The sequence below is a fragment of the Mobula birostris genome, chromosome 3 (genome assembly GCF_030028105.1).
Source record: "Mobula birostris isolate sMobBir1 chromosome 3, sMobBir1.hap1, whole genome shotgun sequence".
Lineage (NCBI taxonomy): Eukaryota > Metazoa > Chordata > Chondrichthyes > Myliobatiformes > Myliobatidae > Mobula > Mobula birostris.
In genome coordinates this window covers 117,462,399-117,479,059 of record NC_092372.1, presented here as the reverse complement: position 1 = coordinate 117,479,059, position 16,661 = coordinate 117,462,399, and the positions used below count along the sequence as shown (strand labels likewise).

Below are 16,661 nucleotides of genomic sequence, written 5' to 3'. Positions count from 1 at the left end.
AATGTCGACTGTCCATTTCTCTCCACAGATGCTGCCCTGACATGATGTGTTTCTCCAGCACTCTGTGTGTTATTAAGATTTAATTCATGTTACAAAATATTGGAGGAACACAACAGGTCAGGCAACATCAATGGTAGCAAATAAACAGTTGAAGTTTTGGGCCAAGATCCTTCAAGATCAGAAAGAAAGAGGGCAGATGCCAGAATAAAAGGGTAGGGTGGGAAAGGAGCATGAACTGGCAGATGACAGGTAGATCAGGTGAGGGATGGTAAGGTTGGAAAGTGGGAAGGGTTTGTGTGGAAATGAATGATGTGAAAAGCTGGAAGGGAGTAGATGGAAAAGGCAAGGGATGGAGGAGAGGTATCTGATAGAAGACAGCAGACCATGGAATAAAGGGAAGGAGGTGGGAAACCAGAGGGAATTCTCATATCTTTCCTTTCCCCTATTCCCCCCACCTTCCTACTTCCCCTTCTCACCTCTCACCTGGATTCACCTATTACACACCAGCTCATGCTCCTTGCCTCCACATACCCTATTTTCTAGCTTCTGCCCTCTTTCTTTCCATTCCTAATGAAGGTCCTCGAACCAAAACATCCATTGTTTTATTTTCTTCCACAGATGCTGCATGATTTACTTTTCATCCTGCATTTTGTTGGTGTAGCTCCAGATTTCCAGAACCCTTGTGCCTCATTAATACATGTTACCTAGCTACCCCTGAAAATTAGTAATGATTAGCTAAGGAATAAGAGGGAAAAACAGATTTTACTGTTGGATGGAGAAGAACAATTTCTAACCAGAATTTGAAGAAACCTAATGAGTTCTCCTTTTTGAACAAAAAGAACTTGATAAAGGAAAGAAATTCATCATTGTGCAAATGCCTCAACTCTTGTGCAGTCACATACTGCAATCTCAGAGAAGGATTTAGCAATCCATTAAGGGAAGGGGTTAAAAACACTTCTACCAGTTAATGTTTTACGCTAGTTAATAACAGTGCTACAAATAGTACCCAGAATTTAACTAGAGTCATTCATCAAAATGCTTTGAGGTGTTTTCTTAAATTTAGAATGTTTTCAAAAGCAATTTTTCTCAACAAGGATGAACAATTCTCACTGCAAGTACTTTTCCCCAGCACTATTTCAGTAACATACTTCAATGATATTTTCACAACCTATATTCTACAGCTTTTAAATGATGCTCTCATATAATTTCTCTTCTATTTTCTATGGTTTTAAATAAAAATAACTTCTCTGGCAAGAGCCAGACAGAATGAATTAAAAGGTAATGAAGGAAGTAAATTACACCCTTTTTGTCTACTACATAGCAACATGGTAATATAGTAGAAGATAACAGCATATGCCTGGCTGATGCCCTGCTACTGAATCAAATGCTATTTCTTTCAGCAGCAGAATCCAATCAAATTGTAAAGTTAGAAACACAGAACTGAAGTTGCAGCTCCATCGTTCAGTCAGATCATGACTGATTCAAATTTTAACTCCATTTATCTGCCTTGTTTTCATTTCCCACTAACTTCTTATCTAACAAAATCTATTAAAATTTTGGTGCCTAAGCATTAAGAGTGTTTTTGAGGAAGTGCAATCCAAGTTCCTAGTCTAGATAAGAGCTTGGTCATCAGGTATGAAATCAAGCAGAACTACCTCGCCTAAAGCCTATCTAACGTCACCACAGTGAGAAGCAAGATAGAAAACATCAATGGAGGAAACTATTGAAGCAGAGACTATCATATTTTTTTTAGGGATAAATGTTTGAAGTCAACAAAGATTGCGACACCTCAAGTTTTGTATTTGAACAGTAGTAGTACAGAAGCACTAGACTAATTAGGTGCCTTCCAAATTCTGATAGCTCATTACTATCAGTTGGTCACTAAGAGCAGCCTCCCAAAGTTACAGTCCAATGCACTACATGGAACTTCTCTTGCTAAGATAAAACTATTAATACTGCATAGACAACTCTATCTTAAGATGCCATATTGACAAAGTGACAGTACTAACAAGAGTAGACAATGAACCTGCCCCTCTACCAACATAACAGAGAAGAATCCATCAGCTACAGACTACCTGCTTACCTCACTGGTGAACATAGCACAGAAGTAATCACTGCATGCTGCCAGCACAATACGATGCACAGGAAAGTCCTTGCTGTCAACTCGCAGTGTGACATCGCACAGGGTGTTACTCTTCCTCAAGGAGTTCATCGTGTTAAGAATGGACTTGGCATGAGAGTTCGTCATTATGTCCCGAGGAGCCATGTTGAAGCTTGCCACTTGTAATTCCAGGAAAGTGAAATTTTGTAGCCTACAGCTGGATTTAAATTGCCAACAATACATTGTTAACATACTGAAATAATAGACCACTGATATTTAATACTTCATATGCAAAGTCTGATAAATAAATTCATTATCAAAGTACATACAAAAACCATAATATAGTACATATATTAACCATAAAAACTCTGAGATTTGTCTTCTTGCGGGCATACACAGTAAATCCAAAAAACACAATAGAATCCATGAAAGACCACTGACAACCAATGTACAAAAGACAACAAACTGCGCAAATGCAGAAGAGAACAAAAATAACAATAATAATAGATAAGCAATAAATATCGAGAACATGAGATGAAGAGTCCTTGAAAGTGAGTCCGTAGGTAGTGGGAACAGTTCAGTGCTGGAGTGAGTGAAGTTATCCCTTCAGTTCAACAGCCTGATGCTTCAGAGGTAATAACTGTTCCTGAACATGGTGGTATGAGTCCTGAGTAGTGTGCGTCCCTTGATGAAGCTCTCCATGTAGATGTGCTCATTGGAGGGGGGGGGGGGAGGGCATTACCCATGATGGACTAGGCTGCAGGAATTTCCATTCAAGGGCACTGGTGTTTGCATACCAGGACATGATGCACCCACTCAACACTACACATCTATAGAAGTTAGTCAAAGTTTTAAATGTCATGCCAAATATTCACAAACTTTTTTTTTTGGTGATTTATTTTTTATTGAATTTCATCATCAAACAAACATTTCCATAAGATGTATTTCAGATACTGTACATATATATCACATAATCATATTTGTCACAAATCTCCACATAACATTTATCTGAGGTATATACTTATAGAAAGGAGAGGAAAGAAAGAACAATCGAAAGAAGAAAACTATGTACAGAGTAGGGAGTGATCTTTTTTTTATATAACATATTCATTGACTTGTGAGAATAAAAGCAGGCCTATGAGGTGTGATGTAGTTAAACCATTTTTTCCAGCATGAATAAAATTGTTCCAACTTATGATTAACAGATGCTGTTATCTTCTCCATTTTGTAAATGTCCATTGTAATTTCCATCTATACATTTAAAGTTGAGCTCTCCTGTGATAACCATTTCCTGGTAAGGGTCTTTCTACCAGCCACCAGCAGTATATTCATTAAATATTTCTCTTTTCAACCATTCTTGAGGTATATACCCAAAATATATGGTCTTACTCCCTAAGGGTATTTCACATTTAAAGATTTCTTGTAGGGCATTATGTGTCCCACTCCAATAGTCTTTGATAACGGGGAGTTCCCAGAAAATATGATAATGGTTTGCATTTTGTTTTACACAATTTCTCCAGCAAACAGTGGGGTTACTATCATAATGGATTTCTGAGAGGGTGTAATAAAATATCTTATCAAGTTTTTCCACACGAACTCCCTCCATTTCTGTGAACTGGTACACTTCCATTGATACCTCCATATTATTGTCCAGTCTTCCTCAGATATTATTATTCCTCCTCCTTCTCCCATTTTGTTTTAATGTATGAAGTCGAATGTGTTTTAAGATTTGACAAACCGTTATACATGCTTGAAATGATTCTACTACCGTTGTCTGAATTATATGTATTCACAAACTTCTAAGGAAGTAGAGTCACTGCTGAGCTTTCTTCATAATGGCATATAAGTGTTGGGCCCAGGACAGATCCTCTGAAATGAATAATACCAAGGAATTTAAAGTTGCTGACCCTCTCCACCTCTGATCCTCTGATAAGGACTGGCTCATGGACCTCTGGTTTCTTCCTCCTGAAGTCAATAATCAACTCTTTGGTCTTGCTGACAATGAGAGGGAGATTGTTATTGTTGCACCACCCAGCCAGATTTTCAATCTCCCTCCTATATGCTGATTCATCATCACCTTTGATTCGGCCAACAACAGCGGCGTCTTCAGCAAACCTAAATATACCGTTAGAGCTGTGCTTAGCCTCACAGTCATAAGTATAAAGTGAGTAGAGCAGGGGGCTAAGCACACAGCCCGTGGTGCAGCTGTGCTGATGGAGTTTGTGGAGGAGATGTTGTTGCCAATCTGAATTGACTGGGGTCTGCAAGTGAGGAAATCAAAGATCCAATTGCACAAGGAGGTACTGAGGCCAAGGTCTTAAAGCTTATTGATTAGTTTTGAAGGAATGATAGTATTAAATGTGTAGATGTAGTCAGTAGAAATATCGTGATGTATGCATCTTCGTTGTCTAGATGTTTCAGGGTTGAGTGAAGAGTCAATGGAATGGCATCTGCTGTGGACCTGTTGTGACGCTAGGCAAACTGGAGCAGATCAAAGTCACTTCTCAGGCAGGAGTTGCTATGTTTCATCATCAACCTCTCAAAATACTTCATCACAATGGATGTAAGTGCTACTGGATGATAGTCATTGAGGCAGGTTACTACATTCTTCTTAGATTATGAGATAAGAACAACATTGACATTTTAACTGCATATGGTGTAAGAAAGTATTAGGCAATAAAAACATTGAATGCATTGAAGCAATCTGAATAATTCTGACTCCGGCTTTTTCCTATAACAAAGTAAGAACATCTTTATGTCTCTGCCTGTTGCCTGTATAATCCGAAATCAACCATCAGGCCACACTCACCATGTTTCTAGCTATGGAAATTAAGGAAATTGACTAAACTGAAGCACACTCATCTCAGAATTAGAAGATTGTGAACCTGAACCTGCCAAGTTTAGAATGCTATTTTTCACTACTGGAGATGCCATTTATCATGCTAACAAGCATTTGATGAGGGATAAAAAGAGCTGGTTATATTGTCAGTGCTCTTTATGTGTCAAATAAATTTCCCCAAAACCAATGAGCACTCTTCTAAACTCTATTGACTACAAAGGTCAAAACTGTAAAAATTTTGCAAGCTTTCTTTCTTTCTTCATTATTTTCAGTTTCAGGTCCATCAGGATGCCAAATCGCCTTAGCCATACCTATACAAGTTGATGGAACCAACTTAAGTTTCACAAGGCTTCAAATAATTACTTTACAAAATGCCTTAGCACATTGAAATGTCACAAAGATCCCCATTTATAGTTATTTTTGAGATACAAAGCTACTGATGGCTCTGCAAGCAAGTTTGTCATAATTAACAATGCTTTTGCTTTGCTTAGGTAGACACTGTCCGAGCAACAGACTGAAACAAAGAAAAGCCTGTATCTGAGCTGAGGTGCCATCATGGAAGTGGAAGTACTTCGAAACTCAGTCATTAAAATGACAAGTTCAATACTGTTCCAAATGTCAATGAAAAGGATATAAATTAACTGCAGTCTGTAATACATCCTGAACAGGATTAGATGTAAATTTGCTTCAAAAATCGCTGACTAAAGTCAACCACAGAGAGCCTGTTGTACAAACTGATCTGCAGCCTCCCACACAATGTACCAATTCAGTACATATTTCACGCACATCTGATTTTTAGGTAGTAGACATTTATTATAGTCATAGATCTCCATCCAGTTCCACTACTTACTAAAACATTCGGCCTTAAAAAAGATCAAGCCAAGATTTAAAAGCATACCAAAACATTTCTATCAATAGTATTTATTGTTAATATTTTAATTCAATCTAATTATTTCTGACTAACAAGATTAACATGCAACATTGTACTCATTAGTATTCTGAAGGAGAAGAATTTTTTAAACCCCGTGAGAATTTTCTCATGCTTAAAGTAGATGGTGGAAAATCATAATATACGGGAAGACTACCTGCCACTAACTGATTCCCTGTTCCAGTTTATTAATTCTATTATCAGAGGCAGAAAGGGGTGTGGTGGCATGTATTTATGAAATTGAAGATTTTTTTGTGATGGACATTCATTTCCTAAAATAATTCAGAAAAAAAACAATTTCTTATTGTACTAAGATAGGCAAGAGCGCAGTATTTTTCATGATGTTACCATGTTCCAAACATTTTAAATATTGCCACTGCAGATTGCTCTGTTATGCATCTTGCAAAACCACCAAACAATGAATGAAGCACAATCAGCCTTGTCCTGAAGCCTGGATTTCCTTTGGCTTCCATACCTCATGTAACAATCTTGTTTTCCCAGTGCAAACCATCTGAATATAAGAAATAAGAGGAATAAGTCATATGGACCTCAAGCCTGTTTTGCTATTCAAAGGGGTCAAGATAGCTTTGATCTTGGTCTACACTTTGAATACATTTAATGATTCCATAGTGTTCAGTAGCTCAGAATTCCAAGGATTCAGAAGTTACATTCTCATCTTATGTGGTAAACTACCTAACTCCAAAACAGCATCCTCTAATTCTAGATTCCCAATAAGAAATCATTCCCAGTCTTCCCCAGTCAAAAGCCCTGGATGAACCATGAGATCCGCAATCTGCTGACAGCCAGATCAGAGGCATTCAAGTCTGGTGATCAAGAAAGTTACAAGAGGTCCACGTACGATCTCGGAAAGTAACCACACAGGCTAAGTGGCAATTCCAGACTAAACTTCAGTCAATGAAGTAGCTTGACTGTTGTGGCAGGGCTTGAATGTTATCAATCTCTTATAAAATTAAATCAAGTGACATAGGCGACAGCAGAGCTTCACTTCCAGATGAGCTCACTGCCTTCTATGCTCACTTTGACTGTCAAAATATGGAGGAACCATCACAAACTCCCGCATCTACCAATGATTGCCTTCAGGAATGTAAACCCATGAAAAGCATCCGGCCCAGATGGGGTACATGGCCAAGTATTAAAGACCTATGCTGATCAACTGGCTGGAGTGTTCACCGAGAACTTTAACCTCTCATTTTGCAATCTAAAGGTACCCACCTGCTTCAAGCAGGCCTCAATTATACTGGTGCCCAAGAAGAAAGTGGTGACCTGCTTCACTGACCATCGTCCAGGAGCACTTACATCCACAGTGATGAAGTGTTTGAGAAGTTGGTGATGAAACGTATCAACTACTGCCTGCAAAGCGACTTAGATCTGCTCTAATTTGCCTACTAAAGCAACAGGTCCACCTCAGTGGCTCTTTACTCAAGCCTGGAACATCTGGACAGCACAGATGCATAAAACTGGATGCTCTTTATTGACTACAGCTCAGCATTCAATACCATTATCTCTTCAAAAACTTATCAATAAGCTCCCAGACCCTGATCTCAATACCTTCTTGTGGAATTGGATCTTCGATTTCCACACTTGCAGACCCTAGCCTGTTCGAATTGGCAACAATATCTCCTCCACAATCTCCATCAGCACAGATGCACCACAAGGCTGTGTGCTTGGCCCCCTGCTCTACTCACTTTACACTTATGACTGTGTAGCTAAGCACAGTTCCAATGTCAAATTCAAGTTTGCTGATGACACCACTGTCACAGGCAGAATCAAAAATGGTGATGAATCAGCATATAGGAAGGAGACTGAAGATCTGGCTGAGTAGTGTCATAACAACAACCTCTTACTCAATGTCAGCAAGACCAAGGAGCTGATTATTGACTTCAGGAGAAGGGAACCAGAGCACCATGAGGCAGTCCTCAGGGGATCAGAGGTGGAGACTTTAAATCCTTCATAGGACCGGTCCTGGGCCCAGCACGCAAGTGAAATTATGAAGAAAGCAGGGCAGCAACCCTACCCCCTTAGGTGTTCGCGAAGATTTGGCATGACATCTAACACCTTGAAAAATTTCTATATTAGTGCAGTGGAGAGTATATTGACTAGCTGCTTCACAGCTTGCCATGGAAACACCAAAGCTCTTGAATGGAAAATCCTACAAAAAGTAGTGGATATGGCCATCAGGGGTAAAATCCTCCCCACCATTGAGCACATCTACATAAGATACTGTCGCAGGAAAGCAACATGCATCATCAGGCAGCGGCTGCCTTCTCACTGCTGCCAGCAGGAAGAAGGCACAGGAGCCCCAGGTTCAGGAACAATTACTACCCCTCAAGCATCAGGCCCTTGAACCAAAGGGGTAGCTTCACTCAACTTCACTTGCCCCATCATTGGAATGTTTCCACAACACGTTCAAGGACTCTCTGTCTCAGGTCCTTGATATTTATTGCTTATTTAATCACCCAGGGCATGCCTTGTTCTCACGGCAACCATCAAGAAGGAGGTACAGAAGCCCGAAGGCACACACTTAATGATTCAGGAACAGCTTCTTCCCCTCTGCCATCCGATTCCAAAATGGACATTGAACCTATGAACTCTATCTCATTACTTTTCTTATTTCTATTTTTGTATTACTTACTTAATTTAACTATTTAATATATATATATTCACTGTAATTCACGTTTTTCAATTGCATACAACATATTTCAAAACATATGCCAGTGATATTAAATCTGATTCTGATTATTATTCCTTTCTTTCTGTGTTTGCAGTTTGTTGTCTTTTTCACACTGCTTGAACAACCATGTTGATGCGGTCTTTCATTGATTTTGTTATGGTTATTATTCTATAGGTTTATTCAGTATTTCCATAAGAAAATGAATTTTAAGGTTGTATATGATAACACAGTATATGTACTTTGATAATAAATTTACTTTGAAGAACTATCCCTACACCAACTCCTCTGTCAAGTGCCCTGCAAACTTTAAATATATTATGATACCTTTACATTATATTAAACTGCAATGAATAAAAACCCCACCTGCTCAACCCTTCTTTACAGAAGCAGGGATGGCCAATTTCACATCGTGGTAAAATTACTGCCTGTGATCTTATTCTTTCTAGGAACTAACCATGTGGATTTTCTCTTATCAGCCTGCAATGCAAGTATGTAACCATCTAAATAAGGAGTCCTACACATTATTCCAAGTGTGGTCCCACAATGCCTTGCACAGTTGTAATAAACCTTGTTGTACCTGTTTGCTAACTTTGTGCTTCATGTACAAGTACACCCGGATTTCTTTGCCCCACAGCATTCCATACACTGGTAGTGGAATCAGTCCTGAAGCAGTCATTGTGAAACAAACACAAACACAGCAGGTGCTCCCTTTCTGAGTCCCTGCCACAAACCCAGTGATGAATCACTCCACATCTCTGTGTGGAAAAGCTGCTTATGAGGACCAGTGTTGTGGATTGGTGTTGACATGTTGTCTTCAGGCATGAGGTCACATGAAGGTACACCAGTGAGTGCAAGGCATTGCAAGTGACTGGCTGCACCTGATCCTTGTGTTGGTATATTGGTCAGACCCCAGAATTTCACAACAGTGTGATGGAAGCTGACATATCACCCTCCGTTACACTACACTACTCATCCAGGCCAGAGCTTTCTCGGGTCGATAATCGCAATAGAGTATGTTTTTCTAATCCTCCTACCCAAGTAGTTAAGGCCACATTCTCACAGTTATACTGTGTTCTGAAAGTTTCTGCCCAACACTTTACAACCCCTCCACATTCATTCCCATCAGTCATGAGCACATATACCCCATCTCCACTCAAAGCATTCATCTAAACTGCAAATAGTTGAATCTCAGGACAGATCCCTGTGCTCTACTGGTAACAGCGCACCAACCTGAAAATGGTCCAGTTATCCTTAATGTTTTGTGTTGTTAGAGAGCTACTTCTCTACAGGTATATTGCCCCAAATAGCGTGACCACTAACATGCAACATACCCCTTTACATGGCACTTTATTGAATTCCTTTTAGTGGGCTTTTACCAATTTAATTTAACTAAAAATCCTTGAATTATTGATCCGTCTCGTAAGGAAATTGTGTGAATTCTTCCATTTCTAACTCCATAAAATTTTACATCCTTAACTACATGTCTCTGTTAAAATAAAGCAGCCCCAGTCTATCTATTATTTTCTCATAGCTTAAAATTCCCAGTTTAAAATATTCCAATTACTATTAATAGATAGATGCTCAAAGAAGTCTAAAAAAATGTCAGGCACCAGGGTGCAGTGGGTAGTGCTCCTACCTCAGTTATAGTAACTCAGGTTGTCACTGCCACAAGGTGAGCTGGCTAGGTGAATAGACTACTGTAGATCATCCCTATTGTCGACGGTGATAGATTTGGGTCGACTTAATGGGCATATGCAAGAGAATGGGAACTAAGTGAGGGAATGGGGACTAAGAGTTTGATAGGATTTTGAAGACTGGAGCTTCTTCTATTGTAAGAAATATGAAACAATATGAAATCTGCCAAACACCATTTCTCTTTAATAAAATTGCATATACTCTCATGCCTCCCTACCCCATCCCAATGATTTAATCCCAAACTCCTTTAATTTATAATCTCCACAATGGTGATAGGTTTCACCAGGCACAGGGGCGCCCAATCATTTTTATGTCCGGAGCCTCACGATTAACCGAGGGGTCTGTGGACCCCAAGATGGGAACATCTGCAGTAGGGGCCAATCAACCATTTGTGGGGGAAGGTCCAACACACAGTGGAACACTGAAGTCCATTCCAAGAGCCGACACATGCTTTAATTCTGTACAGTACATCAACCAAAGCATGCCTCAGTCCAATTATCTCATTAGGTCTGAATCCAATTTAATTTTATAATTTTCCTCTGTTGCTTGGCATCTTTGAATTCTCTGTATCAAGCTAAAGAACTGGAACACAATTGTCACAACATCATGATTTAAAAAGGAAAAGAGTACTCCTAACCTAAAGGATTGGATACAATTTTCAGGTACACCAGCAGTGGTAATGGATAGACTGGAAAACTCGGAGGATGCTGACATGGGAATTTTACGCTATGAGAAAATAATAGATAATCTGGGGCTACTTCACTTTAACAGAGACACATAGTTAAGGATGTAAAATTTTATGGAGTTAGAAATGGAAGAATTCACACAATTCCCTTACGAGACGGATCAATAATTCAAGGATTTTGATTTAAATTGGTAGAGTTGTGGGAAGGTTTGGAAACATCTGCACCAGATAACGCAGGGAGTTTTGAATTCATTGCCTGAATATATGGAAGAGGCAGAAATGTTAATCACATTTAAGAAATACCTGGATGAATACCTGAAGTTCAAGAGCTAGCAAAATTTTTCAGGAGGTTGGATTTGTTTTTCTTTGACCAATGTGGACATCATCAGTCAAATGGCTTCCTGCGTCTAAATTTCTATATTTTATACAAACAATGAAACTCAAACCATCCTGTAGAGTTGCAACATTGGGTATTAGTATAAGAACTAAGAGAGAAAATTTGTTACATTGAACAGTTCAAATTAGCTGCAACCTAGTCACTGCAAGACTGGAAGAATCCAATTTGTTGTTGTGGTTTGCAAAAGTATCAGGAATGTGAAAAGGAGTAAGAATCATTGTCTTTTCACAGAGAGATCATTCTTACTTTCACTTAGGGAACTAGATTTACTAGAGCATCTGAAACGCCATGGCAGAGTTCTAGTCTAGCAGCTGCTACCTCCGTCCAACCACGTCTTTTCTGCTCTTCCAGAAATGAGTAAAACCAACTTCATGGAATCAGTTATTTCAGTCGTCTTCGGCCATATCCAGTCATACCACCTAGAATATTAATAGAAACATCAATATATTAAAACTAATTAATCTACCAAAAAAAAACTTCTACTGCATCAGTATTTACTAGGTGCTAGGCAATAATAACACCCTCTCTTGTTAACCATTTTAACTTGACATTACAGCATTAAGCTGCACACACCAGAGCAAGAATCAGAAATTAAATAGCTCAACTGTGCAAACATGCAATATAAATGGGATCTGCAGAATAGTTGCAGATATTTCTTTTATGGATTTGGATAATGCACTGAGGAGGCTGTGCTCCATCTTTTATACCTTACCATACACATCAACTCTGGCAGGGTTTGCAGACCATTAATTCCCACAGAGCAAAACCCAAAATCGTGAATGGCACCCATGCTTCATTTTCAGACAAACTCAACCCCTTTTGTGCTCGCTTTGAAAGGGAGAATAAAACAACAGCTATGAGGATCCCTGCAGCACCCTATGACTCTGAAATCTCTGTCTCGGAGGCTGACGTCAGGCTGTCTTTCAAGAAGGTGAACCCTCGCAAGGCAGCAGGGCCTGATGGAGTAAGGCCCTGAAAACTTGCGCCAACCAGCTGGTGGGGGTATTCAAAGACATTTTCAATCTTTTACTGCTACAGTCAGAAGTTCACAACAGCTTCAAAAGAACAATTATACCAGTGCCCAAGAAGAGCAGTGTGAGCTGCCTCAATGACTGTTGTCCAGTACTGCTCACACCTACAGTGATGAAAATGCTTTGGAAGGTTGGTCTTGGCTAGAATGACTATCTGTTTCAGGAAGGACCTGGACCCACAATTTGCACATTGTCACTATAGGTCTGTAGCAGACGTGATCTAAATGGCTCTCCACACAGCCATAGATCACTTGGAAGATGCAAATACCCATATCAGGATGCTGTTCATTGACTATAGCTCAGTATTTAACATCATCACTCCTACAGTACTGATTGAAAAGCTACAGAACCTGGGCCTCTGTATCTCCCTCTGCAACTGGATCCTCAGCTTCCTAATTGGAATACCACAATCTGTGCAGATTGGAAATGACTTCTCAACCCCGTTGACAATTAATATGGGCGCTCCACAGGGATGTGTGCTTAGCCCACTGCTGTAGTCTCTACACCTGTAACTGTATGGCTAGGCACAGCTCAAACAACATCTATAAATTTGCTGATGCTACAACCATTGTCAGTAGAATCTCAGATGGAGATGAGAGGGTGTACAGGAGTGAGATATACCAGCTAGTGGAGTGGTGTCACAGTAACAACCTTGCACTCAATGTCAGCAAGACCAAAGAGCTGATTGTGGACTTCAGGAAGGGCAAGATGAGAGAACACAAGCCAATCCTCATAGAGGGATCAGAAGTGGAGAGAGTGAGCAATTTCAAGTTCCTGGGTGTTAATCGCTCTGAGAACCTAACCTGGATGCATCATATTGACGCAGCTACAAAGAAGACAAGACAGCAGCTATATTTCATTAGGAGTTTTAGGAGATTTGGTTTGTCAACTAAAACACTCAAAGACTTCTACAAGTACAGGGGAGAGCTTTCTAACTGGCTGCATCACCATCTGGTATGTGGGGGTGGGGGGAGGAGAGGCTACTGCACAAAATGAAAATAAGTTGCAGAAACTCTACCATGGGTACCAGCTTCTGTAGTAACCAAGACATCTTCAAGGAGCTGTTCCTTAGGAAGGTGGTGTCCATCATTAAGGATTCCCATCACCCAGGACATGCCCTCTTCACATCGCTACCATCAGGAAGGAGGTACAGGTGCCTGAAGGCACACACTCAGTGATTCAGGAACAGCTTCTTCCCCTCTGCCATCTGTTTTCTGAATAGACATTGACCCCATTAACACTACCTCACTACTTTCTTATTTCTGTTATTTTGCACCACTTATTTTAACTAATTAACAGGCATGTATACTAAACACAACACAGTTTTTTTCACTTTATTTATCATGTAATTCATTGTACTACTGCTGTAAAGTTAACAAATTTCACAATATATGCTGGTGATATTAAATCGGTTTCTGATTTATTTCCAGATCCTAGCCCAATTTCATCCCTACCCTTCTCCAATTTATTACTCTGCTTTCCACATTCAGTCCCAGTCTCCTTGTCAATCCATTCAGTTTATTCTACCCCTCATGTGTTCCCTCCCCCTTTTCTTTCTCACCAGTGGATTTTCTGGTTATGTCAACCTCCACACTTCCTCCTCCTGAGGATTTTCCCACCTCCTCTATATTACACTCCTCTTTTGTCTCTTCTCCTTACTGGGAAATTGCCTATCTACACCCATGAATTTAATACACCATAAAATTACCTCGTTTCCATTTTTCAAGGTATTCCTTCTTCCCACATTATTCCAACCTAACTTCCTCTTTGGTCAGACCCTTCCATGAACCATTCTGCAATTTCTTTTTTTTTTGAGAATACTGTATTCATATCCCCTGATTACTTCCCTTCCTCGATTTCTTTCTGAAAATATTCCCACTCCCTGATTATTCCCTATATCCCTTTCTCCTAGTTTAATCCCACATCCAGCCACTTTATCAGCTTCACCTCCCTGGGCTTTCATCTTCAGCCTCCGTCTCCACCGACTGTTTTTTTCCCTCCCCCTCGCCCACCTGCTCCTTCTCTCCCAGGGTTCATCCCTATTTCATCCTTCCTTGATATTTCCCTGTCCTTCCCCATCTCAGCCTTTCTCCCCTTCTCTTCTCCCTCCCTTCCTTCCTTTCCCGGGTGCCACCCCCTCGGTCCCCTGCCAATCTCCTCCCATTACTCCCCTTGCCGGGTATTCTCCCCTTCGGCCTCCTGTCCCACCTGCCCCCGCCCCCCTCGGTTGTCAGTAACAGCGGCCCACCTGCGCCCATTCTAATGTTCTTACCCTGGGGTCCAGGGCCTAGTGTGTTTGTGGAATTCACTCAAATAGACTCCACGCTCGGACATTAACAACTTCCAGTTTTCCTCTGACGGATCGGAGAGTCGGCTGACAGCTCACCCCCAACTCCCCTTCCCTCCCTCCGTACAACCGCCATCAGCCATCCCTACTTACCGTCTAACCCGGGTTTCAACTCAACCATATGAACTACAACTCCCACAATGCACGGTGGGAGCGCCGGCCCAACTGCAGACGCAGTCCCTTTCCGCTGGTGGGGTGGGCGGGGGAGGGGGGGGGGCAATGTTGAGGGGTTATCACGTGATATATTTGGAGAGGTTGAGCATTTCCCAGTTTAAAATTGTTCAGTTTTTCCACGTTTCGTCCCTAGCTCCGAGTGCAATCTGCTTTTCAATCATGGACCCATTTCTGTCCTGCAGCCCCGACATCATTTTTTTTAAAGTGGTGCCCCCTCAGATTTTTTTTCGTTTATGATAGGCAGCTTGAAGCTGAACACACATATAATTTTAGACTACTTGCATCACATGACATAGGAATTAGGAGAAACAAGAAATTAACTTTCATTGAATATAATACGTTTAATTGCACGACGGTGCTGACGCTTTGCAATACAGCAGTTCAACTAAGCTAAAAATGTTTTGTTGATCATTTTCGTTTGTACTCAGTGTCCGAGTCTTTTCGCTTACATATCTAACAATAATTAGCCAGCATCGATGGATTCCAACTGCCCTGATACTGTTTCTACGTGATTGAATGTCCCGGTGAAACTTTTCACCGTACTCGTCGCTGACAGCTCCAAGAATTGCAGGGAATTCGTCTAAACGGGAATGCAGAAAACGAATCTTTAGCGACATGTTGCTGCACATAGTTTGGTGCTCGGTAGTTGCCAAGAACATTTTTAACAACATCTTGAATGCCTTCCATGTGATTTTCTCTATTTGTGGACCAACAAAAATGCCTTAATCTTGGTGTCGTTATTCTGGGAAACAACTGTTTGAAATATTGAAATCCTTCATGGAAATTTATAGCCTTTCTCAAAACCTGCCCTGCCATGCAGTATCCACCCTGCCCAAGCATTCCTAGACAACATAGAAAACTTTTCAGCTTATATGTGGGCAATTTTTCAATTGACTTGAATTATGAATTGAAATAACAATTATAGGCAATTTTATTACAACAATTTGGTGTGTGATAGGGAAATTTCATAGTGACTTCATGATCAACAGTCCAAGATCCAAACGATACACCCAAAAGTATTCAGGAAGCAAAATCATTGTTGTCTCGTGTTATTTGCACCCATCTGCACCTCCATGCAAATCGACCATAAGACTATATGAGATAGGCGCAGAATTCGGCCATCTGGACCATCGAGTCTGTTGCACCATTCAATCATGGCTGATCCTTTTTCCCCACCTCAACCCCATTTCCCTGGACTCCTCCCTGTAACCTTTGATGCTGTGTCCAATCAAGAACATTTCAAGCTCTGCCTTAAATACACCCACTGATGAATATCTGCACAGATTAAGGGTTTTGACTTAAAACATCAAGGATACATTTCCCTCCATAGATGAAGCCTGACCTGCTGATCTCCTCCTCGTCTTCCGGCAACTTGCCATACCCATAAGCCTCCTTCCTTTATCGTTCTACATTTGGATGGCATTGATACCAGGATACTGCCTGCTTTAGAGAGTATGCATTATGATCAGAGATTAAGGGAGCTAGGGCTTTAGTGTTTGGAGAGAAGGATGAGAGGAGACATGATAGAGGTATACAAGATATTAAAAGGAATAGATAGAGTGGACAGCCTGCACCTCTTCCCCAGGGCACCACTGCTCAATACAAGAGGACATGGCTTTAAGGTAAGGAGCAGGAATTTCAAGGGGGATATTAAAGGAAGGTTTTTTACTCAGAGAGTGGTTGGTGCGTGGAATGCACTGCCTGAGTCAGTGGTGGAGGCAGATACACTATGAAATTTTAGAGACTACTAGACAGGTATATGGAGGAATTTA

General features: G+C 40.6%; 1 protein-coding gene across 4 annotated transcripts in view; it reads right to left on the bottom strand.

The window, feature by feature from the left end:
• Window positions 1–14,896, bottom strand: part of klhl12 (kelch-like family member 12) — a 128,030-nt gene extending 113,134 nt beyond the window's left edge. The window contains exons 1-3 of one of the 4 annotated variants that reach the window (XM_072253237.1): window positions 14,809–14,896; window positions 11,584–11,756; window positions 2,084–2,318 (exon numbers count right to left, since the gene is read on the bottom strand). In XM_072253237.1, the coding sequence (XP_072109338.1) occupies window positions 2,084–2,266 (183 nt within the window). In that variant the 5' untranslated portion in view covers window positions 2,267–2,318; window positions 11,584–11,756; window positions 14,809–14,896. Of the gene's footprint in view, window positions 1–2,083; window positions 2,319–11,583; window positions 11,757–13,386; window positions 13,578–14,640; window positions 14,759–14,808 lie in introns of those variants that run through there. The other 3 variants (XM_072253240.1, XM_072253238.1, XM_072253239.1) reach the window with 3 other exon arrangements.
• Window positions 14,897–16,661: the final 1,765 nt, after the last annotated feature.